We start from the raw sequence: 27,393 nt of genomic DNA, 5'->3' as shown, positions 1-27,393 counted from the left end.
GTTCTTATACCACTATTTTAGTATATGGTTTGGTCTCCCCAGGGAGCCCACTGTGTATTAGTGCTACTTACGATTGTTTCTGTGTTACAGTATTGTGTGCTGTGTGTAGCCAATACTGTGAGGTATTTAAGGTGTTATAATAATAAATATATATTCTTAAAACTACTGTGTGGCTCTCCTTTCATTTAACCAATACAATAAGATTGCATTCTGGTAAAACAAGCTGCTTAACATTCCTTCAAGACTAAGCCTGAAGGCTTCTCTCCACAGCTACCACTTGGATATATTTCTATGGTTATCTTTGACTACTTAAATCACCATAGGGGTTGTTTGGACTGGTGCAAGGTGCCCATTTTAATTATTGGACATCATATACCAGGCCAACCTCTCACACTGAGGCCAAAAAAATCCTTAAGACAGCACTGCTTCAACCTCCTTGTGTTCATGCCAGTGTTACTTCTTACTTCACTTCCAGGTACCTCTTTTCAGTCCCTGACTGTTAGAAATTGTCTTTCTGGTTGGCTAGGGTATGCACTTAAGCCAGGCAGAACCCACCAAGTTAGGGCAAATAAGCTTCACACCAAAGATAACCTGTGCTCACCTTGTGGAATCTTGGCGCAGAGCAGTACGGCTTATCATCCGAGGCAATTTGTAAATCGTTTGTGCAACACACACACAGAAACACAATGAACACACCACAAAAGAGACTCCACACAGGATTATTAAAAAATCTATAGTATATTATACATAAAACAAGACCAAAACGACATAAACCATAAATACTGTGCATAATATGCAAACCTTGACATCATACTCATTATCCCGAAAGTGCAATAATCAAAGCGATATCCAATATGAATCATGCTCGAAATGTAGCAGTTAGGTCAGAGGCAAAACACATAATTCACCAAAATATCACCAGTAGTGCATAAATCACGAAATCACCATAAACACACCTGCATCAATAAGCCCCTATTTGCACCTGAACCCCGGCACTCCTATTGGCAAGGTTACGGTAATGTTTTTTGAGCCTGGTTGAAAAAGAAGGTGGGCTGGTATAAAGCATAGGCTGCAGGAGCATCTGCCAGCCCACTATAAGTGATGCAGTAATTTTGGAGGCAGTTTTTCCACAAGGCAACCCCTTACTACTCAGAAGACTCCTTCAAGGTCTTCCCCCATCATGCCCATGAAGAGAAGATGCCCCCAAAGTGTGTCCTCCCAGGTAAGGGGAGTACAAACTGTAGGAATTAGCGGGGTGGCCTCGCTGGATCATCCATGTGCAGAAGAGGGGAATGCAGCTGCCCGCTAACACGCAGGGCAGCTTTCCAAAACCACAGTGCAACCTCTTGTGTAAATATGGGTCCCCCCGCGAAGAAGCTTGTGGCGGCAGTACCTCAAGACCAGCGTAGCAAGCTTTTGATGCTGGGCTACTTGAGGCAGTGGTCCTTGATGAACACACCACTACCAGCGTAGGAGCACAGGACGGCCTCACACCCCCTCCAGAGATGCCGGCTCTACTGCATTGCCGGGGGCTACTCTCCTCTTGAGTCCCTCCTGGAATGCAAGGCAGGTGTCGTTGTCAGGCTCACAGGCCCTGCCCATCAGACATTGGCGGAGTACCTCTGCTCTGGTTTAGTCCCTCCTTGGAGTTTCCCTGCACCTGCAGCAACTCTCTCTCCCCCTGGAGAGGGCAGTGCAGGGGCAACGGGAGATCCTTGCTCATCAAGAAAGCACTCAACACTTGCTTGACAAGGACTCCTTGCTGATGAAGGTGGAAGCTTTCCGTCAAACTATCTGGGGTAGCGCTCACCACGTGCTGTTCCTTTTGGGAAGGGATGATGGCTGCACTCGGAGTCCTATGGCCAGTACTGGTCTGTATCACAGAATCTCTGCAGTCCCACAAGGACGGGTAGAGGGTACCAGCCCACAAGCCCCTGGAGAGCACTGGGGCACCAAACAAGGTCAGCAGGCAGGTAGGCCAGATGCTAAGTGGCAGTCCCTCCTGCAGACCAGCAATACAGCAGGTAGCAGGCCAACACAGCAAAGCACGTTGCCCCAGTGGCAGTTTCTTTTGGCAGTACAGCAGTCCCCTGGCAATGTACAGCATGTGGAGCCAGTAGAGTCTGGTTACAAGTTCCACGCAGTGTCTAAAATCATGGGGTCAGAGCATCTGAACCTCTACTCAAAATTGAGTTTGTTCAAAGGGGAACTTCAAAGGTAACCTTTAGAAGTGTGCAACAATCCCTTTCAACCCAACACTGGCTCCAGACATCAGTAGAGGGTAAATTAGCCCTTGTATGAGGGCAAGACACAACCTATACAAACTGAAGTGTGAACGCCCTCTCCCAGCCCACTAGGACTATTGGTATGCAGATGTAATCTTTGTCACACCCAGCCCTTCCTGTATTGTGGCTGTCTGGAAAGTATGCACCAAGTGTAGCTGTCACCCAGGTCAGACGTGGATTGGAGTCAGGCTGCAAAACACAAAGAGACATAAGCACAGAGAAATGCCCTCTTTCTAAAAGTGGCATTCCTAAAATAGTAATGTAAAATCTAACTACGGCAGTAAGTAGGATTTATCACTACCATTCTAAACATACCAACATGGCAATGCCTCTCCTTTCAGGTCAGGAATTATCACTTAAGTATATATCAGGCAATTCCCAATGCTAGCCTGTGAGAGGGGTTGTTCCACACAGCAATGAGTAGAAAATAGGCTGTTTGTCACTACCAGGACATGCCACACAAAGGCACATGTCCTACCTTTTACTTACACAGCACACTGTCCATAGGACTACCTAGGCTTTCCCTCAGGGGTGACCTATATATAATAAAAAGGGAGTTTTTTCCCCCATTCCCCATCCCACCAGTTCAGGGGTGATATCCTGAGACTTGTCCTCAAGCCCTGGATCTGTACCCGTAGGCTGGACAGGAGTTGGGGGCAAGTCCTTCCGCCCCCTGCCCTTCCTTCTGGGATTCCGTACCCTCCTTTTGGGAGTGGTACTCCCAGAATCCAGAACTCTCAGGGCGCTTGTGGCAGCCATTTTGCACAATTCTCTCACCAGTTCAAGGGTTCTATCCTACAAACTTCCAACCTAGGGTCTGTACCCTTAGACTGAACAGGGGTTCGGGATGAATCCTTCCTTCCCCTCAAACACCTCCATCTGGGCTTCTGCACCCTTTTCTGTGGAGTGGTATTGCCAGATATCAGAACTGGTGGGACGCTGGTATCAGTTGCACCCCCAAGTTCTCCTGATACTATGAGGTCCCCCTTAATGGATTGTCTCCCGATATAGACTAGACTTCCTTACTGGGGTCCCATCGGGGTACTCTCCAAGCTCTGGGGCTAAGAATAGGGCACCCTGAGACTTTGCCCACCTCTCCTCTTACTCTGAGAAGGGACATGGGACCCTTTACCCACCCCACCACACTGGATTACTGTGAACCTCCCTCGGTTGGGAAGAACCCGAGCCACTCCCTTTAGGGTCACTCCCAAGTGACTTTACAGACCCTCAGGTACTCATCCAGTGGTCTCCCTCCTTTACAAGATGCCTAGGGTCACAGAATTTACACTTCAACAGGTGTTGGTGTAGCCCTCGAAAACAACAACAGAGCATTTGCTCTCTGACAATCAGATTGTACAGCTCTTCATAAGTGTTTACTGGGCTACCCCATACCCATCCTTCTAGTGCTCTGCATAAATCTTCCACATATTCCTCCCAAGCTTCCTGCTGCCCCTGAACCTCAACCTATACTCTTCAGGTGTGAATCCATACTTTTTTGTACCGGGCTTCTTTCATGGGGGTGTACCTCTACCTGTCACTTCCTTCTAGGGCCAGTAGGGCATCCCTCCCATCCTCTGGAATATAACTCCCCAGGCCAGTTGCTCAATCCTACTCAGGGATCCTGGACACTTCCAGAGCTCTCTCATACTCCTACAACCGCTGACGTATGCCCTCCCCTCCTTGAAGCTAGGCTAAGTCTGTGGGTATCTGAATGGAATTCTTCACACTGGACTCAATATTGCTGCCACCACTGGACTCTACCTGCAGTGCTGGTAAGTCCAGAACTCTTAAACTATGCTCATGGGCCGGTTTCCTTTCCTCTCGAGCATTTTTGTTCCTTGCGAAAGCCTTTTCAGCCTCCGCCATCCTCTCCTCAGTTAAGGCTGTTTTAGCCTCTGCCCTTCTCTCTTCTACAGTCATCTGGGCCAGCTGTAACCTCTGGTCCCCCTCAGCCTGTCTATCTTTGACTTCCTCAGGGGACTGGGTGTGGAAGGTGACACTGCTCCTGGCACTAGACCCAGTAAAGGACTCCCTATCTATGGGGTCCTCTCCTTCTACTGGATTCCCTTCACAGTCATTCTTTCCCTCTTCCTCAAACTCTTCAGGGTCACTGCCTTCTTGGGGTTTGGATTGGGAACTCTGCCGGCGCACATTTGTGGTTAGGGATTAAATGCCTTTCTCCTGCCCCGTCTGGAGGACACTGCTGCAGCTGGACGCTTGTGCTTCCCCATGCGGCGGAGCTCTTGCATGATTTGTTGCAGTAATGACTGGTTGCCTGGAACACAGACCCTCGTCCTTTGGTGATGTTGGGTCCCAGGAGTGGGAACACTATTGTTATGTTGTTTTTATTCTTGTCTCATACACTTCTTTTGACCGCTCTCTCTTATCTGCTCCTGCTGTAATAAATGCCATTCTTCTGCTCCATCGGGGCATATGTGATACCTGCCCCATGACTCGTTTGCCATTCCTAACAGCTGGGGCTCCTAGATCACCCCATACCATGATCAAAAGTTTTAGCCTTAATGTCCGAGGCATTAACTTCCAGTGAAGATTCTGACACTCCTTTCTGTGCCTAAAGAAGCCAAATGCGATTTATATTTCTCATCCAAGAGACTGCGTTCCTTGTGGTTTGATTGCCAGTTCTTCTCCTCCTGGCCACTCACATTCCAGGTCGAGTTATACAGACGCATGCCGAGATCACTGGTCGAATGCTGACCCTCCAGCTTGCTTTACAAACATACACACTTACAATAGCCTTGTTATATGCCCCTAATGAACATCAAGAGCCATTCCTATTAGATGCTGTAGGTCGGGTACTGATATCCCCTGACACTGACATACTGATAGGCAGGGATTTTACCTTGCTGCCATATACCCTTATGGATACATCAGCCCAACGTATAGGTCAACTAGGAGCCTTTACTGCGGCGGGACATCAGTGGATGCGGGATGTGGGGCTTGAAGATGTGTGGCGAACTAAGCACCCCTCTGATAAAGCATATACCTTTTACTCTGCGGCTCATCAACATACACCCGCATTGGCCTCTTCTTGACGTCCCCATGTCTGCCTGCAGCTGTAGTGGTAGTAGACTTGGGAACGGCTGCCCTGTCTGATCACTCTCCTATCTTCATAACTTTATGTACCCCATGCCACCCAATATAGTCTGGTGCTTCTTCAGCACACCGCAGTCACCACAGAGACTGCAACAGCGATACATGCATTCCTAGATGTCAACGATACCCCATACACTCCCATTGCGTCACTCTGGGATTACTTTAAGGCGGTAATAAGAGGTACTTTCAATGCCATATCGGCACAACACTATAGAGAAAGGACAGAAAAGAGACTTGCACTGGAGGGTCGGGTGAGAGATCTAGAGGAAGAACAGAAACACTTGGGCGCCCATCAAGCGAGACGTCAGCTTACATCAGCATGGAAGGAACTTTTCGCTTTGGACACGTACAAAGCTGAGTATGCCTTACTGTGCTATACACAAAAGTTCTACTCCAGGGGTAACAAAGCAGAGCATTTGCTCGCCCATTAGTTGCGTGCCCAAGCACTCAAGCAAAGTATACTTGAAATTGAGACACAACCAGAGCAAATAGTCTACCAGGACTCTCAGACTGCACTAGAATTTGAGCGCTTCTTTGCCACATTATACACAGCGGATTCGCTTGATGTAGAAGAAGCTGCCCGGTACATTGCCCCACTCCTGGTAAAACAAATCTCTGATAGGGAAGCTGCACAGATGAACTCCGATATCCAAATTGCAGAGGCACTGGCGACAATAGCCCGGCTACAACCGAGAAAGGCCCCTGGTGAAGATGGCTACCCTGCTGACTTCTATAAAGCATTTGCACCCCCTACTGGCCCCCCTCCTGACCCACGTATACAACTCTTTTAGCTCTGCAGGGACTCTCACTAAAACTATGAGAGACTCCACTATCACAGTGATCCCCAAACCGGGAAAAAACCCTGCTCATTGTGCCTCTTACTGCCCCATATCTTTGCTGAACGTGGATCCAAAAATATTCACCTTTATACTGGCTGCCCACCTATCCCCCTACATGCAGGGCTTGGTTGATCCCGAAAAAGCAGGATTTATTTCTGAAAGGGACTACAGCCATAATGCCAAACGCTTCTACCACCTCATAGACGAATCCCATCTATCACGCATTCCGGCAATATTGCTTTCCGTTGATACTGAGAAAGCGTTTGATAGTGTACACTGGCCATACTTTCGGGAGGTACTGGCCAGGTTTGGCCTCTGCCCCGTTTCAGAAATGGGCCTGGTACAAGTATCCTGCTCCAAGGGCACAGGTTAGGGTAAATGGAGTGCAGTCGCACCCTTTCGCTAACATTCAAGGCACTAGGCAGGGCTGTCCCTTCTTCTTTTTATGGAACCATTGGCTGAGAGAATATGGGGCAATCTCTAGATAACAGGCAACTGGTTGGGGGGCAGGTAGCACAAACTGGGCATGTATGCAGATGACATCATGATAGCACTCGCTCACCGTTTGGTATCTCTCCGGCACTTAGTTTCAGAATTAGGTGCCTTTGGTAGAGTCTCTGGCTTTAGAGTTAATCTTCAGAAAACACTGATACTGGGTCTCACCGTCCTGCAGATGGACCGGGTACAGCTTGGTCGCCTCTTCCTGTTCCTCTGGGCTACATAGGGGGTCCCATATCTAGGTCTGCAAATTCACTACACCCTGGAGAAAACAGCGGAGCCGAATTATTGTTTGCTTCTTTCCACTGCCAGGACGGATCTGGATTGGGACTGGATTGGGAGATTGGCAGTAGTCAAAATGACGCTCGTACCCAAGATACTATATGTTATGCAGACATTACCACTCCAGCCCCCTCCATGTGTCCAAGGGAAGATGCAACAATTAATTGAAGACTACATATGGGATGCCAAAAGAGCATGATTATCCAAGAAGCAGGCTTATTGGTCAAAAAGTAGGGTGACCTGTGAATTCCACACATGGCACATTACTATTAGGCGGCACAAATCAGATATATGGTTGAATGGTCCCAGCCTGTGTCTGAGAAGCACTATAGAAGATACCCTGGCTCCCCAAACCACAAAGACCGGCAGGAGTATATATCTCTCCGGTGCTCCGAGCAACAGTGGGCACATGGGACAAAATACAAACAGTAAAGAAACTGTCTTCCCACATCTCACCCCATACACTTATAATTGGGATTCGTGATTTCCCTCCCGCTTTGCAGGGCTCTTCCTTTTTGCAATGGCAACTTGACGGTTGTAACAGGGTGGTTGCCCTCTTTTACCTCGACGGTCTATTAGACTTTGCTCAAGTCCAATCGGACTATAATATCCCCACCAGCGCACATTAGCAATATCTAGCCATTAGGCTTTGGGTACACATCCTCATATTAAAACACATGCAAGCCACCCACTCGCATCCTTTGAGCAATGGCTCCTCACACGCGACACTGGCAATTGTGTCATACCAGCCATGGTGGGGGGGTGGGTGGTTGGGGGTGTGCATGGAAAATACTGCAGCTTCTTTTGTTACAGGGGGCGATATTGCAGCTATGCTGCAAAACTGCCCCCTGTAACAAAAACGGCCCCCTGGGGTCAAAGACCAGTTCCCACCCTAGCGGCCCACCGGGGAAATGCCCTGTGCCCGCTACAGCCAGTCTGGCCCTGCAGATATCTATGCGTTTCTTAATGCCCCGCTCCACATGGCACCATCTTGGGCACAGCAGAGACGGGAGACAGAGTGTGAACACTCCTTTACCCCAAGGAAATGGGCAGATCTCGTCCATCGCACACGCACATCCGCAAGTAGTGCCAATGCCAAAGAGACACTCATAAAAAGTATGCACTGTTGGTATTACACACCGTAGAGACTAGCTAAATAGAAACCGGGAAGGGATAATAAGTGTTGGCAGCAGTGTGCCCACACTGGGTCACTGATGCATATCCTTTGGCACTGCCCTAAACTACAGCATTATTGGACAGAGGTGTAAATGAACATCAATGAGATGTACAACACTGATATCTCACGCTTCCTTTTCTGCATTTTCTTGGGACTCCCTAATGCAATCACTTACCCCCTGATGTCACCGAAGGGTTGAATAATTGTAGTACTTTGTGCGGCTAAACAAATAGTACTAGCTTGATGGGTAACAGACACTATCCCATCAAAACTGGACTTTCTCCACAAATTATGGGGCCTGCTGGTCATGGAGAAACTAACTGCAGTGATTAACCCCAAATTACTGCAATATGATAAAACATGGGGACCGTGCGTACACTTCCTCTCCCAAGAGTTCTGATGATTATCATGCCTGACGTACTTACAAGTGCTTCGTCTCACTCAGGGAGAACAGGATCCACAGGAGAGGCTGTAGCCAACCCATGACTACCCTTGCTTGGTTAACAATTGCCTACAACACACCATTTGTTGCTGACAGTTGTCGAATATCCTATCCATATATTTCCTATCCCCCTTCTCTCGGATGCTCTATCGCACCTTTACCTCTGTGTCTTTCCCTAGTTGTGTCTTGAGCCGGATTTATATTACCCCACCGGCCAGTGGATGTAGGTAAGCAATGCTGTAATATTGACACTCCATAAACAAAAATCTTAATAAAATAGAATTAAACTGTAAAAGGGGTGTAGTTTATAGGCAGCTCCTCCCTGCCCTTGAGCTGCTGTAACAGACTGGCGATGGTGGAGGAGGGAGTCATGCATCCCTTGGAGTTAGGAGAAGATGATTGACATCTCTCTAGTGTGCCGAGGTAAACCAGCACTCTGCTTTGCTGTGGAGGGTCGTAGGGAGGTCCTGTACTGCTGAAAGCAGAGGACTCCTTAAACGCTCCATGGACACAGACATGCTGTTAGGTTAGAGCTAAGAACTACTTGGTAGGGTTGCATTTAGGAGTACTCCCTCTCCTTAGCTGTGGTAGTAGTTGAACACGGCTGATCCCCACCGATTGGGTTGGTGCTCAGTCGTCAGTGGGGAGCAGTAGTTGGTTCAGTTCAGCCATGGGGTTAACATGGATTCTGTGAGCGGGGAATGTGGTCCTCACCCAGATGGACTGGGGGCAGTGGGATAGAGGAGGCTCAGCCCTACCCCGGGGGAGCAGGTTCCATCCTAGATGGCACTCATTAGTCACGGCAACAAGCCATAGCAGCACCCAAAATAAATCTTCCTTGATTATTTTTAAAGGGAAAATGTATAATCTACTCTTTGCTCATTCTTGTGTATTTATACTTTACAGCAAGTTAGGTTTGGAATTCCAGATTTTGGATGCACTTGCTGAAAAAGCTCAGCCTTGATATTCTTGCTTGGCTTGCATCTAAATGAGCCCTTTTATGTAATACTTCCTCTTTCAGGTCTCGCGCTTAGCGTTGCAGTGCGCAGCGCTGCTCGCGCAGCGCGAGACCTCTTGTAAGGGGATTCTGAAAGCTGCTCACACGCTCGTAAGTGTGATCAGGCTTTCGCCGCCCGCCATTGGCTTAAGCGTTTTTTTATACCAAAATAGGGCATGCAATTGGGCAAAGGCGGGCGCATGTCCCACCTTTGCTCCGCCCATTCCCACCGGTGGCTAGCACACGCAGAAGCGCGCCTTCGCCTCGCTGCCGCGCTCCCTTGCCCCCACTCCTCTGTGTTGTGCGCTCGCACCACTGGTTCCTCTCGTCTTTCCTTATCCCTCTTGCCCCTCTGCTGACACTTCAAACTTCTCTTTCCTCTTACAGATGCTTTATTAATGCCTTGTCTGTTCGTAAATTCCCCCTTTCAGTGCTGACGCCCTTAACTTGGTCCTCCTCTTCTTTAACTGGGGATAACCGTTCTCGTTACTTATCAATGCCCCTCCTTTGGTCCTCTCCCTTCTGAATGTTAACGTTCCTTCAGTCTTGTGGCCACGCCCTTCCCCTCCCTAAAGCCTACGTAGATGTTCCCGCTTCTGTGCCTCAGCTCGTGCTCAAAACCCCCGTTGTGCCGCGCGTTCCAGGTTGTGAGGTCCCAATGCTCCTGCCACGCGCTGTCGTGCTGCCACAGAGACGTCACAGGACTGAAACGTCCGTCTGAAGGTAAACGAAGGACTACGGGACCGAAGGGCTCGGCTGAAGGTAAACAAAGGACTTTACTTGAACATAATCTACCACGCCAGGGCTGCAAGTACATGGAATTTAAAGTAGTGATTCTAACGGGGAAAAAAGCCTAACTCTTATCGAGGAAAGTTGAAATCAGCTGCGATGGGATTCGCACCTGTGACCTTGATTCTCTCACCCACAGTACAGGCGACAAGCATTGGCTCCTGCATAGCGGCAATTTCCACTATGTGAGTGTAGGTTTCAGCAACAGAACTTGAAAAGCAAATACTCCGCCCATCGGCGATCCGCAAACCACACTGTCTGCTCTGCACACCTGACCTCTAACAGCACCCAAAGGTATGACAACCATGTACGACCTGTGCAGCCCGACAGGAGCATGCGCAGTCTTTAGAATGCCTCTGTGACAATGTTCCCATGTCTCGCGGCTGCAACCCACCCACGGCACTTAGGAGCCGGCCCATTGACATGCATAGAATGGGTACTTTATAAAACTTGTTTGCATGTAGTGCTTCATTCTGCGCTTCTCCTTTCTAACCGCTGTAAATAACAGGCGTAAAAATAAGCCCGTTCAGCAGTGCTAGCTCAGAACAGACTGTGGGGTCTCTAGATGTGATTTTTAGGGAGGAGGAGCACACAAGGGGCCACAGATAAAAAAACAAAATACACACACATATATATATATATATATATATATTCACTGAAAAAACCATAGGTTTCACACATGTTATAGTTAGCGGAAATTTTACTGATAAAAAAACAGTGAAATTGCCCCGTTATAGTTAGTGCTGGCAACTATAACTCACGCGACCGCAATCCTCTGCTGATGCTAATACTGTATTTAGACACTTATTTGCCCATGTCTTCTTCCATACATTTTTAGCTATACATATATTACAAATATTTTTTTTTCATAAAGACACATATGTCATCAGCAGAAGATTGCGGTCGCGTGAGTTATAGTTGCCAGCACTAACTATAACGGGGCAATTTCACTGGTTTTTTATCAGTAAAATTTCCGCTAACTATAACATGTGTGAAACCTATGGTTTTTTCTGTGAATTTGCAAGGTTTTTTAAATGCTAATTCCTAACTATAACGTGTGTGAAACCTATGGTTTTTTCAGTGAATTTGTACGTTTTTTTAAATGCTAAGTTACTTTACGCTATTCGAGGCGTGCGCGCCCACTTAACGCAGTTCGTTCCGTGCACGGTTTTTATCAACTTTAATAAGCCCTGTACATTTGGTGGCCTTCGGCCACCAAAAGCACAGGGGGTGGGGTCAATGTGGATAGTGTTTTTTTTATTTCGATTTTATAATTTCATGTTGCCAAAATTTAGTTTTTTTTACCTATTAATAAGCCATGTACATTTGGTGGCCTACGGCCACCAAAAGCACAGGGGGTGGGGTAAGTGTGGATAGTGTTTTTTTTTTTTTTTTTTTTTTTACCGTTAGCGTACTCGGCGAAATTGCCGAAAAAAAAATAAAACCGTTTTTGCTCTTGGGGGATGTTTGGGGACTCCCTCAACATGACTATGTGGGAGGGAGTTGTCAAAACAGCCCCGTAACATGTTTTTGGCCATCTTGTTTGATAAACAACACTCAGTGCGAGAGACAAAATGGCGGCCGCCGCTTCCTGGTTTCGGCCGATTCGAATGTTTACTAAGATCTAAGAGCCAATCAGAATCGCGCTCGCGCAAGCCAACGTACGCGTACGGTAAGCGTACCGTAAGCGGGCTCAGATATATATATTGATTTAAAGGCTATTTTCTCAGAATCTACTGAACAGATTTACACCAAACCTACAAAAGGCACTTCCTTGACCTAGGGACTACCTCTCTGCCAAATTTCTAGTAATTCTGTTCAGCCGTTCGGGCTGTAGCTCGTTCTAAAGGTCCTATGGAAAAATGCATGGGAAAAACGCGTTTTGGGACCCCCCTTTTATCTCAGCCCCCGCTTGACGAATCCCCCCGAGACTTTCAGGGTAGGAGCGGAGCGTAGCGCCCCACCTATTTTGAGAAATTCGCGAGGATTCATCGACCGGCGCCAAAGTTATTCAAAATAGAATGTTGAGGTTTTCCTATGGAAAAGGGGTCCTAACTATAACTACCTACTGGCGACCGCCAGTAGGTAATATATATATATATTCCAAAACAACTCGCAAATCCTTCTCTGATGCAAGAAAGGAGCCACACGAATCCAGTTTCCGATAGTCTTTTTTTAATCACAGGGCAATATATATATATATATATATATATTATATATTTTATTTTTTATTAAGTAGACTATCAATTAAATATTATTATAGTCCGCACAAGGGGCAAGGTCTTCAGAGTGTCTGTCTGTCCCATTGTTGTCTTCACATCACTCTCTTCTGCAGTCTCTTTGTTAGACATTTACACTCCTTTTCTCCTCCTATCTTTCTGAAATACTCAATCTGCATATCTCACGCTGTGTCTTCCTTTCCATCACCTTCTTTTTACATTCTCTTTCACATACTTCCTCGCATCTCCTGCACTTCATCAATCCCCCCCACGCACAACATACCCGCTCACCTATACTCACTGTATTTTCTTTAACTTTCACCCTGTCAGTATTTTGACAGCTGTGTTCATCCTTCACACGCTTTTGCACGTAATCATTATAATTGGCATGCCAGGCCATTGCTCTGTGTGCTCCGCGGAGAGGCCAAGGTTTGGATGAGCATGCGTTCAAAGCCCCTTTATGACACAGTGACAGGCACTGTGACAAATTCACACTGCATTCTGCCAGGACTCCACAACTGACAGTCGTGGCCCACCCACAACCCTCACAGCTGCATAGAAGCACCTCGTTTCACACTAGGCACTATAAATGAGTAAACGTTGCATGAAAAACTACGGAAACACATCATCCCGAGAAAAGCAAATACTCTTAGGGAATGCAAGAGTAATTAAAACATGAAACTTAAACAAGAACAGCATTTCTTTTCCGACGCTGAGGCAGTGTCTGTTTTGGCTTCTTCGGTCGTGCTTTCTTTTTAGGTCTCGGCTGCGAAGGCTGCGCTTGCGCAGTCTAGCTCCGAGATTTAATGACTTGGAGAAGAGGGGCTTGAACCCGCCCCTCTTCTCCCCTGTTCTCCATTGGCTGGCCTCTTGAATGCTGGCCAGCCATTGGAGAAGAGGTCAGTCATTCCGATTAGGCCCCGTCCTTTTCGGATCGGGGGGCGTGTTTTTTGCAAGAAGTCTCAAGGAGGAGATAACAGCAAAACACGCCCCCGAATCCGAAAACGACGCTGCCTTTCTCCGAGGCATTTCTGTTTTGCCTCTGAGAAAGGCAGTGGTGTGCCTTTTGCTCTGCCTTGTTGTTCCTCTGGGAAGGCTTTAGTTTTTACCTGGTCCGGAGAGAGGCTGGCTGTGCCGCCCAGACAGAGGCCCATTGACGAGTGTGACACAAAGGCAACCGCAACGGGCTACTCCCAACATAGCCAAGTGTCTTCCCGGAGTAAATGTTTTTCCATTTCCGGCACCGTTTGACTAAGAAATCCGGTGCCAGTCGCAACGCTATAATACCAAGGTTCTGTGCCAGTATTTACTTAGAGCGAGAAAAGCTTTAAAAGTGCAGCAACAAATTGCGTGGAATAAAACTCTAGAGTAAAAGTGTAAGCGATTTATACAGTCTGGGGCTTGGATTTGGTTGGGGCGGAGGCTCTCTGTTTTGGCTATTGCAGAGCTTCTCATTCATTGGCTTTTAGGGCTCTCATATGTATAAAGGGCTGGGATTAGTTCGCGGATAATCTTGCGACTTATTGATTGGTTGTGGTACCCTGGAGCGTGCACGTGCCTTTTCCACAAAATTTGACTGTACTGCGTCTCCCTTCCGTGAGTAGGCGGGCTCTGTGGTTGCCTGACTGTGGCGCGTAATACATTCTGCTCAATGGAAAATCTGCCTCTATTCTTTCTGACTCTATTGCTCAGCTCTTTCTGTTACGCCACCCGCTACTGAGAGCCACCCGGCCTTAATGTACGTAATGAAAAAGTATTTTCTCTATAGCCCTGCCTTCTAGAGGAACACGGCTCGGACACAGGCTCCGCCCCGTGCCACCACAGCGGAGTGCTGCACGTATGCGCAAAACGACTGTCACCAACCTGGGTTTACAACCCGCTTCGGGCGAGTGCGGTCGTCTGGAGTTGCTGCTACAACGGTGAGTGTGACGCGGTTTACCCAGTACCGATGCCCCCAGCGGGACTCGTTTCTGCAGCCTCTGCATCGTTTCTTGATTAAATGATGCAGTCATAGATACAGTAATTAGCCAATTTCTATTGATATTTAAAGATCCAGATGCATTTTATTATTAGTTCGTATTGTCATGAAATACGTCAAGAATGTCGTGGATGAGACATTTTTGTTTGTTTATTATGTATGTATGACAATGTAGCGGATGTGTGCATATTTTTGTAATTTCTTCAGTGTGTCACTTGGACTCCTAATTTCTTCCGACTGCACAGCCCTGAATTGTCTTGGTGACGTCCAACAAATTGCTTTTAGAGTACATACAGTTCCCTACCTTGATAGTTACGTAATCCTTGTACCCCCTTATCACGCCAGTTCTTCCCCACAGGTAGTTTGTTGAGTGCAGTAGCTCTTCCCACTGCACACAAGATGTATTGTAAGGCGAATTACTTTGCCTTGAGAATTCATAATATCGCCTAAGCAGTCTGAGCTTCAATTAAACAAGCATTTACAATGCAATGGTCTCGGCATTGGTAAAGTTAGAGCTATTGCCATTGCTCATTACATTATTTTTGTTTATGTTTTTGTTTTTAAAACATTTAAAGAAACGGCATTGTCATGAGCGATGCCAATAGCTCTAACTTTACCAATGCGAGACCATTGCATTGTAAATGCTTGTTATCTCTCGTTAGTGCTGGGGAATACCAGAACCACGTTATTAGAACTAGAAAACCCCAGGGTCTCAGCTCTGTATACAGGTCAATACTGTAGCCTGCCATTTAGACCCCCAGGATGCCATATGTCCAGGATTGATTTTACCGACACTTTGGCGTTTTTATGTCAAAGCCAAGAAGCAAATTGAAGGAAACCAGCCAAAGGCAGTATTTTCCGAATTCGAAAATAAAACTTTAAAATGCAAATACAAAGAAATCCCTTCAAAAGTTTTTGAGAGTTACGTCAACTAGTCACCAATAATTATCAAAGCAAATAGAGGCAGTATTTCAATGTTTAAAAATACAGAGAATTTTACTCAGTTCAATATTCAAGTATAAGTTCCCTGTCTATCCAGGATTTCAAAACATGGAAAATGCGCGTGTGCTCCCAGGGAGGTAACGGTGGCCACTGCAGTCCCTACGGCGCAGGGGGGCCTCAACCTTTTCGGGGGGGCCTAGTACTTCGGGGGAGCCCTTTAAGCTCAAGGCGAATGCATATTTGTGATATAAGGGAAAATCAGTGACCCCGTCACATTCGGGAGGGTGGGGGGTATCATTTTGTGTTACACTGCCGATGCTTCCCTGAGAAAGGTGCCAATCCTAACTCCAAGAAGCATTTCAGTTTTCGGTGGGCGCTGAAAGCAGAGTCTCAGGGTGACGGCTCGAGAGACAGAGGGCGCAGTAGCACTCATCATGATAATAATGTGGTATTTGCTTAGTGCCAACTTGTCATGCATTTCGTCTTCGATGCACTGTATACAGAAGCTGCTATTGTAAATAGTGAAATAATTGAGACCTCTCTCCGCTGTGAAGTGTATGCCTCTAGGCGCTGGCGTCCTCCACCTGAGAGAGTCTTCCGGCCATCCGTGGCACTCAAGGCAGTCGATTGGGGGTGGGTGTGGGAGTAACTCCAAGGCTGATATGTCTCCCCAGCCCTTTCACTCACTCCCCCCCCCCTCCCCCCTCCTTTCCATCTTGTCGATACATGGCAGCGTTGTAGATTTCCAGCACACTTACTCTCGCCATGATAAATCATGTAATTAGATCAGGCTGTGGCAACAGACAGCGGTCACCCGTCCATTCATGTGTTTATATGTTGTGAGCTAAACATTACTTGTGGAGCCTTTTCATATGGGTTTTAAAAGGTGAACAATACTTCTCCGTGCTGAAGTGAAAGATATAATAACAAGCATTTGCAATGCAATAGGTCTCGCATTACTGAATGTTTGAGCTATTGGTGTTGCATTATTATTAGCAATGCCAATAGCTCAAACTTTAATAATGCGAGACCTATTTCATTGCAAATGCTTGTTGGGGTTTCTGGCAGAAGCTGGATTCAGTACCATGGACTATTCATTGGCAGAAAAATGCAGCTGCTCCAGAGCATCCTTTAAAAAATAGAAGTGCAACAATGTCAGTAGCATGAGGGAGCTAAAACCTGGCCTGACCTAAACATACATAGGAAATGCAGAGATGGGCTTTTTGAATGGCTATACATTTCAATGCTATGAAAAATTAACAAACCTGCCTGCTTGTTTTATGTTTCCTAGATGGTGGCTGCTCCATGGCAGTCTCTTCCATAGCCCACCTGGAGATGATGCTTGTGGCAGAGTGAACTAAGAACTTTGAAGCTTATATTCGTCTCAGTTCCTAGCCTGCCCGCTGTATTTAACCACAGCAGTGAATTCGAGGTGCCTCATTGACTACAGCCTGCCTGGTGAAAACAGCATCTGGTAATAGAAGCGCCCGATGAAAGTAGAGTCTCGTGAAGACACTGCCCTGTGAAAGCAACATCTAGTGATCAACGCTTGGTGGGAGGTGCAGATCGCAGGATGCAGGCGAGGAGGGGGGCAGCTGCGGATTCTGATCGCTTTGAATACCTGCAGACCCTGGTCACTGAGTTCCAGGACACTGACAGCCAAGGTGAATGAGTAGGTGACTCTAGGTAGAAGAGTCCTGGGTAGGCTTTAGAGGAGACGAGAGTTCAATACTTTGACACAGTGGTCACTGCAAAGGTTCCTAATGACATACTGTTTTTCCTGACTGACCTTCTAGGTGCTTGAACGTCAGTCTATGCCCACTCTTAATGCTGTGCTTTTATAAAGTAAGCCAGGTCTTTCCTCTGTGGAGGAAATTGTTGTAAGGCGTGGTCTATAGAAGGCACAGAAACTGATACATTTAAAATTTTTGAAACACAGTACACAAATAGTGAAATACCACTACAGGTGAACTATGCATAGGTTACCTTATGATGACTGATATCCCATCATGTGGCTCTCCTGAAACCAGCTTATAGGTACCAGGCCTTCTAGTGGGATGACATTTATAGTCTTAGACCAAGAGCTAAGTGTCTATATTGTATTGCATGATAGCTTTTATATAGAACTTCATACTGCTGGCAAGGCCACAAGGTGCTTCCATGGTGACCTGTTGGCCTGGTTGGTAGGGTGCTGGATGTAGTTTGATCCACATGTGAGGTGTTGAGTGAGGTGCTATAGGTTCATAAACATGATGGGGCAGATGTTGCAGCACATAAGTGTGCTGTGGCAGTGTGAGAAATGTATGCAGCCACATACACCTGCCATTTTAAAAGTGGCCGGTATCCTAAGGTTGAGACCATCAGACTACTTAACGTGGACAGGGTGAGTCCACCAGAAAGTGTGTAATTTGGAGCACACCTAGGAGTGAAAGAGACTCAACCCCTGGACGCATTGTTAAACAGTGAGGTTATATACACCATACATGAGCCCACCTAGAAGTGGAGTCACAACTACTGGAGGCACTGCTGCTTAACAACTTGGGTATAAGTTGCCGTATTGAAGGGGCGTGGCACTAAAACATATAGAGTAAAAGATACAGGTAGTTATATAGGACATCGAACTAGTCTGAGTGATAATGGAGCACTGTGTGCAATTGCACCAAAAGAGAGACAATCACAGAAGAATCTGCATTTCATATGTCCGTATGCACGATGCAGGGATAGTGCCAAATTAGTAAAATGATAGCCTACATTAAAACAACCTTTAGAACAGAAAATAATGTTGGTGACCTAACCGGGAGCCATACAGCTTTTTAAAGCCAGGGATAATTCTGACTGCTGCACAGATACACCCCAGTGAACAGAAAAGTGGAAGAGCTATTAAAGTTGGCAACATGGGCTAAAACTATATAGCCTTTAATGGCCAACATGCCACACATTCTTAGTAGGCTGGAGAAGGCCAGGGCCTGAGTAGGGGTTGGGGTTCGTGTTCTAAGCCACTCACTATCCCCAGGGCTTCCAGAGGTGGACCTGCACCAGTGGGATGAGCCCTAGCTGGCTCAAACCAGAGGCAGACTGGTCATGCAAGGGCAAGACACAAAGCGCCCAATAGGTTGCAGCGTGACAGACTGGGTCTTCCACGTGAGGGTAATACTTTATTTTAGTTACCAGAGACACTTATTCTTTTTAGCTCACATGAGGAGGTATACTCCTACCCCCTCTGACATACCCCCTTAGACAGTTTCCACTTTCATTATTAGTAAGTAATGGAAAATTCATGGTAAACAAATAAAAAATGCAGTGAAAGGAAACTCACCCTACTTGCATTGTTTCAGATAGGATAGCAGAATGGCATAGATGCGATAGGGCTCATTTTTGCAATCTTTGTCCAGCCTTTTTCTGGTGGGTGGGGAAAGCTTTTTTGTATGTCACCAGAAGTTAATTTTGATTCCTGTCTCCTGTGCCTGGTCCTTTCCCACTCCCCTGCAGCTCCATTAACTGTGGTCACCTCTAGCATGAGGATTTTGATTTAAAAAAAACAGTGACCATACAGGTGTGGTTTCCTATTCTAGACAACTGATGGATCATCCTTTCTGAATGCAAGCAGTGTGTTTTAATTAAAACACATGGACACTTCAGCTCACACCAACCACCTGTGGGAGGAGCCTTTGTCTTATTCATTTAAGTGCGCCTCGCTTGCATGATTCTGTGGCACTGTGATCCTGCTGATCTTTACTATTGCAGAGATATACCCAGCAACCTATTTTTATTAGCATTTTCAGGTTTAGGCCCTGACAACTATCATACCCCTATGTCCAACCCATCTCTTGTTCCCAAACAAATGGTACATTTCCCAGCAAGAAGAAGATGGGAAGCTACAGACTGAAATGCAGCCCCAGGCAGCCAATGCACTTCAAGCACACAAATCTAATAAGCCTTCTCTGACGTATTTTTCATCACTTCGTAAGGAAGCATCAAGCATGTAGTGGCAGCACAGTGACTGCAAGCTATCTCACACAGCTTCCCTACAGATATTTCTAAGTAGTACCTGTCTGGAAAACTGAGTGGAAACTACCTGATGTCTGCTAGAGAGACCATAGATACTGCCAAAAGGCAGCAGTGTGTGTAAATCTGAATGCAACAAAACTGTATTACAATAGTGACTCTTTTCATGCCGCTTTCGGTAGAGTAAAGTTTGTCTGGATTAAGCTCTTTGGAGTCTGCAGAGAATTTGTCCAGCACACAAAGTACTTTCTGGGAGGATGATGCTAGTTCAAGATTTTCACGAACGCTTACAAGGCCCTACACAACCAAGGACCATCCTACATCAAACATCGACTGAACTTCCATCTATCTGCACGACACCTGTGATCCACCTCCCTCACCTTTGCACCCCCCGCATCCTTTGCAGCAGCAGGGGCCGCTCCTTCTCCTACAATACTGCCAAGACCTGGAACACCCTGCCCCTCCATCTCTGCACAGTCCCCTCCCTGGCGGGCGGACTTCAGAATGAAGCTCAAGACCAGGCTCTTGAAGGAGACACAGCACCCTAAGCGACCAGATACTCCCTTGTGGTGACAGTGTTGCACTATACAAATGCTGATTGATTGACACTGGATTCAGCAGGAATAGGGCTGGGACCGCCAGTAAAATATAGTGATTACAATTGTAGCCTTCACGGTTACTATCACTATCTGCATTTATCAGAGCGACTAACCATAACGTAGTAGAAGTAAAGACCCTAAAAGCTGCCTTGAAAATACCCTGGATTAAAGAATCTCTGTATTATACTTGGTTGTTACGTGTCTAAACTTAACACTCGACTTTTCTCATTCAAAATGCGGTTTTACTTCTCCATTGGATAGATCCACCCGGGTGCTGCATAAGTGACCAGGGATTATTCAGACTATTTACAGTGCCTGGTCCTATGAAACATGCAGTACGTGTGTTCTCTACAACAAGATACTATTGGCACAACCAATGTTTTTAAACTAGAACAGTGTATAGGATTCTCGAGGTAATGAAAAGTAGAGAGGAAGTAGGAAAGTATGTCCAGTTCTGACCGTGACAAGCAGAATACCCATTTGTTCAAAAAGGAAGGAGCTAGAACCCAAACCGTCCCCTCCTGTATCGCCACTATTCAGAAAGTCTTAGAGGTTTTATTTTATTTTTAATATGTCCGTTTTACTGCCTGCCGCTGCATAGGGGACTGAGTCCGCCTCAATGGAGCATCAGTAGGCCAGAGGTCCAGGAAAGGGTATGGCTTGCATGAGAGTATGAAGAGGCCTGAGTGTAGGCAAACAATGAGGCTTGGTCCTTGAACAGCATTTATATAGAGCATGGTCTCTGGACAGACCCATCTTACATGCAAGTAGTCCTGGAACTGGGGGTTTGGGGTGGCATGACATTATATTTGGGCTCATAGGTTGGATGTGGCTAGCATTGAACCTGGCTAACTGGGTTCCTGGTGAGAACATTGTTTTGCACAAATCCTGAGTGATCCTGGGTTCCTGGCCTGATCAGAATTGACCTGGTTTGTGAGTATGCGTGGGTCCAGGCCAAGGCTCTGTGGGCCTGGGATCCATAGCAGGACACAACTTGCATGCAAGCTAAGTAGTCTTGGGCTTCGTAGAAGAGCAAGATTCCTTCTGCACATTGTATCATGTTTTACCAATATCATGTCAATATCTGATTTGCGTTTCTTTGTTATTTAGAGGCTAAAGAGCAAGTCCTGGCAAATTTGGCAAACTTCGCTTATGATCCTCAAAACTATGGACATCTGCGGCAGCTGCAGGTTATCGACCTTTTCTTGGACATGCTTACAGAGGATAGTGAGACACTGGTGGAGTTCGGCATTGGTAAGATCTGTCATGTTATCCATCCCTTCTAATTGAATGGTGCTCTGCACAAAAGAAGGTTCATGCTTTCAAGGGAAACCCTATGCATACCACTGACATTTCTAGACCTTGCCACATAGCTTTTAGGAGAAAATCTCTTGAGGACATTATCAAAAATTTAGAGTTGGCTTAGACCTCGGCCAATGCTTAGCACTGGTTGGGTTTCTTGTCACTCATTTGCTTGCGTTCTTACTCAGTGGTTTTCCTTCATCTTATTTTGTTTGCCTCTTCCCTGGAGCATAGGCTGTCTACTATCCTTTTGATAGGCTGACTTCTATCCCTGCACTGCTCCCATTCAGGGCCATGCTTTTTAGGTTGAAGCCTACCAGACAGTGGAGCTGTTTGGTTGCGAAAGACTTCTTGGGGACATGCTGAAAGCTGACCTATGAATTTAGTCCACCCACTGCTTATCATTATTGTTTTGTTTTGTTATTCAAGTTTTATTGCTTTCTATTTGCTGTCTATTTGTTTTAGCATGTCCAACTAGGGTTTTGTCCTCTTATGGATCATTGCTTGTTTACCAACTAACTGTCTGGCTGCTTCTACGCCTCTACCGGTGTCTAGTTTTCTGAATGTTTTTTCTTCTTTTTTATAAAGCACTCAATGAGAGTGCATGTGCATTCCAATTATCTCCCTCATGTTCTTCCCCACCTCCGCTGTGCTCATGTTGCTCCATCTCTTCTAGTGTGCTTCTCCACCCCCCTGCTTTTTTGTCCTGTGTACGTCTGTGAACTTGCATGGCGAAGTGAGCTAAAGAACGATGATGGATTCAACCCAGATCTGTGTCTGGGGGTGAGTGTCTGGAAAATTTCAGAGCTCCGTCCATCCTCTCCTTGTGTTTGCTTTATTCGCCCTAAGTTGGGAGGGAACGCCCAGATGTGGGTCCCTTGCTCAGTTTGCCACTGGATTCAAGCTAGCCTGGCTGATGAGGGGTGTTGCCCCCAAACCGGTCTCAGGATGCTTGTTTCCGGTCCAGGGAAGTTTTGGCTTGGCAGTTCGGGCTGGACTGTACCCATGAGAAACAGGGTCAAGACAGATTTGCATTTGGCTTGGTCTGAGCTAAGGTGGTGAAGTGAGCTAAAGAACGATGATGGATTCAACCCAGATCTGTGACTGGGGTGAGTGTCTGAAAGTTTCAGCGCTCTGTCCATCATCCCCTTCTGTTTGCTTTGTTCACCCTAAGTGGGCAGGGTATGCCCAGACGCGGATCCCTTGTTCACCTTGCCACTGGATTCAAGCTAGCCTACTGATGAGGGGTGTTACACCGAAACTGGTCCCAGGATGCTTGGTTCCAGTCCAGTGAAGACCTGGCTTGGCAGTTCTGGTGGGACTGTTCGCATGAGGAACAGGGTCAAGACTGATTTGCATATGGCTGGGTCTGAACCGGGTTGGTGAAGTCAGCTAAAGAATGATGATGGATTCATCCCAGATCTGTGACTGGGAGGGAGTGTCTACAGAATGTTTCAGCGCTCTGTCCATCATCTCCTTGTGTTTACTTCTGCCCACCGTTCTCCTCGCCCCATGTTGCACGCGCGCCCCTCCTTTTGCTTCCCTCCTGATCTCCTCCCTCTTTTTGCTTTCCCAGCCCTCCACCGATCTATATAGGAGTGTATGTTGCCCTTGTGCTACAGCACAGAAGTGTGTTACAAACATGCTTTGTGTAGGCTAATGGAAATAGAGGACTATGTGTCCTGGAAGGAAACAGAAGAAATTAGAAAATTTCATCTGAAGTAAGAGCGCTTGCCATCCATGGGTCATACCTACCAAGCAGTAGCACAATCGCTGTTTGATTTGGCTATTTCGTTGGAACCGTGCAGGAGACCCTGCATGGCATTTGTGTCACCACCAAAAGGGCAGGCATGTACACAGTGGGGCCTGTCCTGTATCTGTCACAATCAAAGTTGGCTCTGTGTAGCAAATCCTGGTATTTCTGCATAAATAATGAACTCGTGTCTATGAGTTCATGTTTCTGGTACTCTCAAACGAGTTTTGTTTTTATTTTGTCGGACTCCAAAAGAGTGGTACAAAAATAGTATTCTTCTCCGCAATTTAAGGGCCACTCCATCACATACTTCGCCCTGGGGAGGCATTAGGAAAGGGTGCTTGCAGAGGAGACTGGGATGGGTGACATCGAGGAGACGCCTAAAAACGTTTCATACTGTGAGTTTCTATTGTAAACAAAAGAGCCACAAAACTACCATGTGTACACGACTGCTAGGACTTGTAAGTTGACAGGAGGGCTCTTTGATGTTTGGGAAACATTTTTTACCACACATGCGATACAACGCATGCCATTACAACATTCACAGCACTTGCGGGATGCCAGCTTAGCAATTTAGGCCACTTTTTTGTTTGTATTTACAGTGCACCATGCAAGCTTTTTAAAAAAAAATTCTCTTTATTTGCATTTGTACAAAATATGCAACAACAACAAAAAGTGCAGTACACAACGTTCCACCAGTTGCCCTATTTTCCATACTAGATATCAACACCTCCACTGCGCATAAAGCACCCCAGAATGCTTATCTGTATCACCTGTAAATAGCCCATATACAATTGCCTTGCCCTTCACTGCACCACGGCATCAGATACATTAGTCGATTCTGTACACAGCCTCCGCCCATCTCAGGCTCACATTCCCAATCCCATCACAGGTCAATGGCTTCCTCCGACTGTACCCAGCTGGCAAAGGGCTCCCATATGTCTCTGGGGCGAGATCGCGATCGTAGCAGTTCCCAGTATGTTGCCAGTTGTGCCCTGCAATATGTCACACTCGCCACCCATGCCTTTGCCGTGGGAGATGCGGTCGCCCCCCAGTGTATGGCTACCTGCCTTTTTGCCATTAAAAAAAGGATTGCGGGCAGTTTGCGAAATTTCGGCTGCACCATGTCCATTATGCCCAATATCGCCACACCAGGCTCTCGTGGGAAACGTAGTCCTGTAATTGTTTGTATGTGAATGAATAGTTCGCTATTGGTCTGCACTGCCATGCCAAATGGAGGAAGGTGGCCCCACACCTCCAACAATTGTCATCCCCCCGCAGGCCCATCCTGTGTAGCTGTGTAGCTGTGGGGGTGTGCGGTTGAGGCAATGAATACATTTAAAATGTATTAACCTAAGATGGTAGTTTGGTGTCAGTTGTTTCATTTGTCTACAACTTAGTTCCCACTGCTTGTCCATAAGGCCCGTTCCTAAGTCCTCCTCCCACGCTCTACGAGAAGTCGGGACTATAATCGGATGTGTGTTCTGAATGCCTCTGTAGATGCGGGAGTCCAGTTTCCGGCCGGAAGCTGCTGCTAATATATTTTCAAGCAGCGTTGGCGGGGGCGCAGGGAACGTAGTAAACAGTTTTTTGCATAAGGCCCTTATTTTGTAATATGTTAACATGTCTAGCGCCGATGGTGCAGCAGGATCGCATATTTGTTGCATTGTGAGAAAAGTGTCAGCAGGAAAGAGATCGGCTCCCTTGCGTATGTTGTGTGTGGACAGGCATTGATATGTGGTAGTGTCCAGAAGCGGGGGCAGGAGTGGGTTGTTGGGAAGTGGCATGGACGGGGCGTACAACATGGGCAACTGAGCCCTACTGCAGAGACCCTCCCACGCCCATCTTAGAGCCTGTGTGGTGTCAATTTCCTTGCGGGGGCGTTTATATGTGTGGAATAGTGCTGTAGATAATGGGAGGGGTGCAACTCTGTCAATTTCTATAGCAACATGCGGCTGGAATGGAATGGGGTGTGCCCAAAAGTGCAAGAATTGCGCCTGTGCGCTTAGCACGTATAGAGCAAAGTCCGGTGCTGCCATGCCTCCCTGTGATATGCAGGAGTGTGAGTACCTCCCAGGAAATCCTGGGTTGTTTGCCCGCCCACACCAACTCGATCATGAGTGATCGAAGTCTGTTAAAAAACTGTAGAGATAGAGGAGTTTGGGTAAGGTGATCCTCTTGGACACCACCACGCGGCCCGCTAGGGAAAGGGGAAGTGTCTTCCATCTTTTAACCCTTTCCTCGATCCAGTCCACCATTCTGCCATAATTGTCCGTCCATAGTTCCTGTAAGTTGTTGCTGAACCAGATGCCCAGATAGCGGACCGGGCCGGTTGCCCAGACCAATGGATATTCAGGGACAAAGGCCCGCGTGCCTGATGTGAGTGGCAGAATCACCGAGTTTCCCCAGTTTATATGTATCCCAGATAAGCCGCTGTATCGTACAAGTTCCCGCGTCATTGGGGATACGTTTTCTTCGGGGTTAACCATGTGTAGGATTATATCGTCCGCATACATCGACTCTGAAGGTGCCCTTGTTGTGAAGCCGATCCCCCTATTTGCGTGGTGTTGACGCAGGCGGGCTGCCAACGGCTCAATTGGGATCGCAAATAATAGTGGCGATAACGGGCAACCCTGCCTGGTCCCTCGGGTGATTTCTATGGGCTCCGAAACTAGTCCATTTACTTTGATTCGTGCAGTCGGCTTGGTGTACAGAAGTTGAATCTGTCGGATGAAGAGGGGGTTCATGCCCAGGCGGCTGAGCAGCGGGAACAAGAATCCCCATTCCAGGGAGTCAAACGCCTTTGTGGCGTCAAGGAGGACCACTATCACAGAGACATGAGGGGAAAGATAATATAAGAGCCCGAATAAAGTTCTCAGATTGTGGGAAGTGGACCTACCCGGTATGAATCCTGCTTGGCCTGACCTCACTATGAGCGGTAATAGGGGTTGGAGTCAATTGGCCAGTAACTTGGCAAAGATTTTGGCATCTAAATTTATTAATGAAAGGGGTCTGCAGGAATCGCATTGTTGGGGTCCTTGTTAGGTTTAATTAAAGTAATAATAATGGCTTCGCGCATCGTGGCTGCGAGGACACCGTTCTGCAATGCCTCCTGGTATACTGCCAGGAGGTAGGGGGCTAGCAGCTCTGAATATTCTTTATGGAATTTAGCCGTGAGGCCGTCAGCCCCTGGCGCCGTGTCCGCTGGCAGTGACCCAATCACCTGTCGTATGTCTTCAACTGTGAAGGAGAGATCTAGGTATTCCCGATGCGTTCTACCGAATCACAGCAGCTCTATAGTGTCAAAATAGTCTGTAAGGACAGAGTCCGTGGAGGCTGTCTGTGAGGCGTATAACTGGGCATAAAAGCCGCGCATAGTGCCTTGGATGTCTGTCGGGGAGTGTACTAGTTTGTCCGCAGGAGTTTGTAGAGCTGTGATGAATGTAGAGCTTCTAGACCGACGCAATAGGTTTGCTAGTGTTTTGCCGGGTCTGTCCCCTTCCCCGTATCTCCTTGCCGCGCATTTTTATGTAGGAATTTGACCTTCCTGTCTGCTTCTGCTTCATACTCTGTGCGTTCGATGTGGATTTGGCCCATGATTGTGGCAGTGGGTGTTTGGAGATACTGTGTTTCTAAGGTGATGTGAGCGTGATGCGCCTTCCCTGTCTTGTTCGAGCGATAAGACTGTGTTGAAGTTCCCCCCCGCCCCCACATAATTGCCGCATCCCCCAGTGTCTGCATTTGGTGCCAGACGTGTTGGTAGAAGGTGGGGTCATTGATATTCGGGCCATATGTGTTTGCAATCAGCACTGTTCTGTGGAATAATGTTCCCATTAGCAATAGGTACCTTCCTTGTGGGTCGCTAATTACCTTGATCGTCTGCCATGGAGTGCCCCTACGAATCCGTATGGCCACCCCACTGGAATAGTTGTAGTAGCATGAGGTATGTATTTCCGACCATCTGGTGGATTATAGTCTAGTGCAGTCGGTGGTTTTCAGGTGAGTCTCCTGCAATAGGCAGATAGCTACCATGTGCCTCGCCAAATAGGATTGTACCAACCATGTTTTTCTGTGGTCATTTAGACCTGTGATGTTCCAAGTGGTGCAAGTCAATGTAGACATCCCAGTCAGTTTCCAGGGGAGTACCACATCCATCAGTACTACACTTCGGG

At 47.1% G+C, this 27,393-nt stretch overlaps 1 protein-coding gene across 2 annotated transcripts in view; it reads left to right on the top strand.

Moving 5' to 3' along the window:
* ARMC7 (armadillo repeat containing 7) overlaps window positions 1–27,393 on the top strand; it is a 107,086-nt gene that overhangs the window by 14,730 nt on the left and 64,963 nt on the right. Inside the window, exons 2-4 of one of the 2 annotated variants that reach the window (XM_085617053.1) lie at window positions 14,411–14,561; window positions 16,854–17,226; window positions 21,277–21,420. In XM_085617053.1, coding sequence (XP_085473179.1) covers window positions 17,136–17,226; window positions 21,277–21,420 — 235 coding nt within the window. In that variant the 5' untranslated portion in view covers window positions 14,411–14,561; window positions 16,854–17,135. The remainder of the gene's footprint in view (window positions 1–14,410; window positions 14,562–16,853; window positions 17,227–21,276; window positions 21,421–27,393) is intronic. The other variant, XM_085617052.1, reaches the window with a different exon arrangement.

The sequence above is a fragment of the Triturus cristatus genome, chromosome 7, assembly GCF_964204655.1.
Source record: "Triturus cristatus chromosome 7, aTriCri1.1, whole genome shotgun sequence".
Lineage (NCBI taxonomy): Eukaryota > Metazoa > Chordata > Amphibia > Caudata > Salamandridae > Triturus > Triturus cristatus.
Note: the sequence above shows the minus strand (reverse complement) of the source record. Positions and strands in the feature narration are given on the sequence as shown.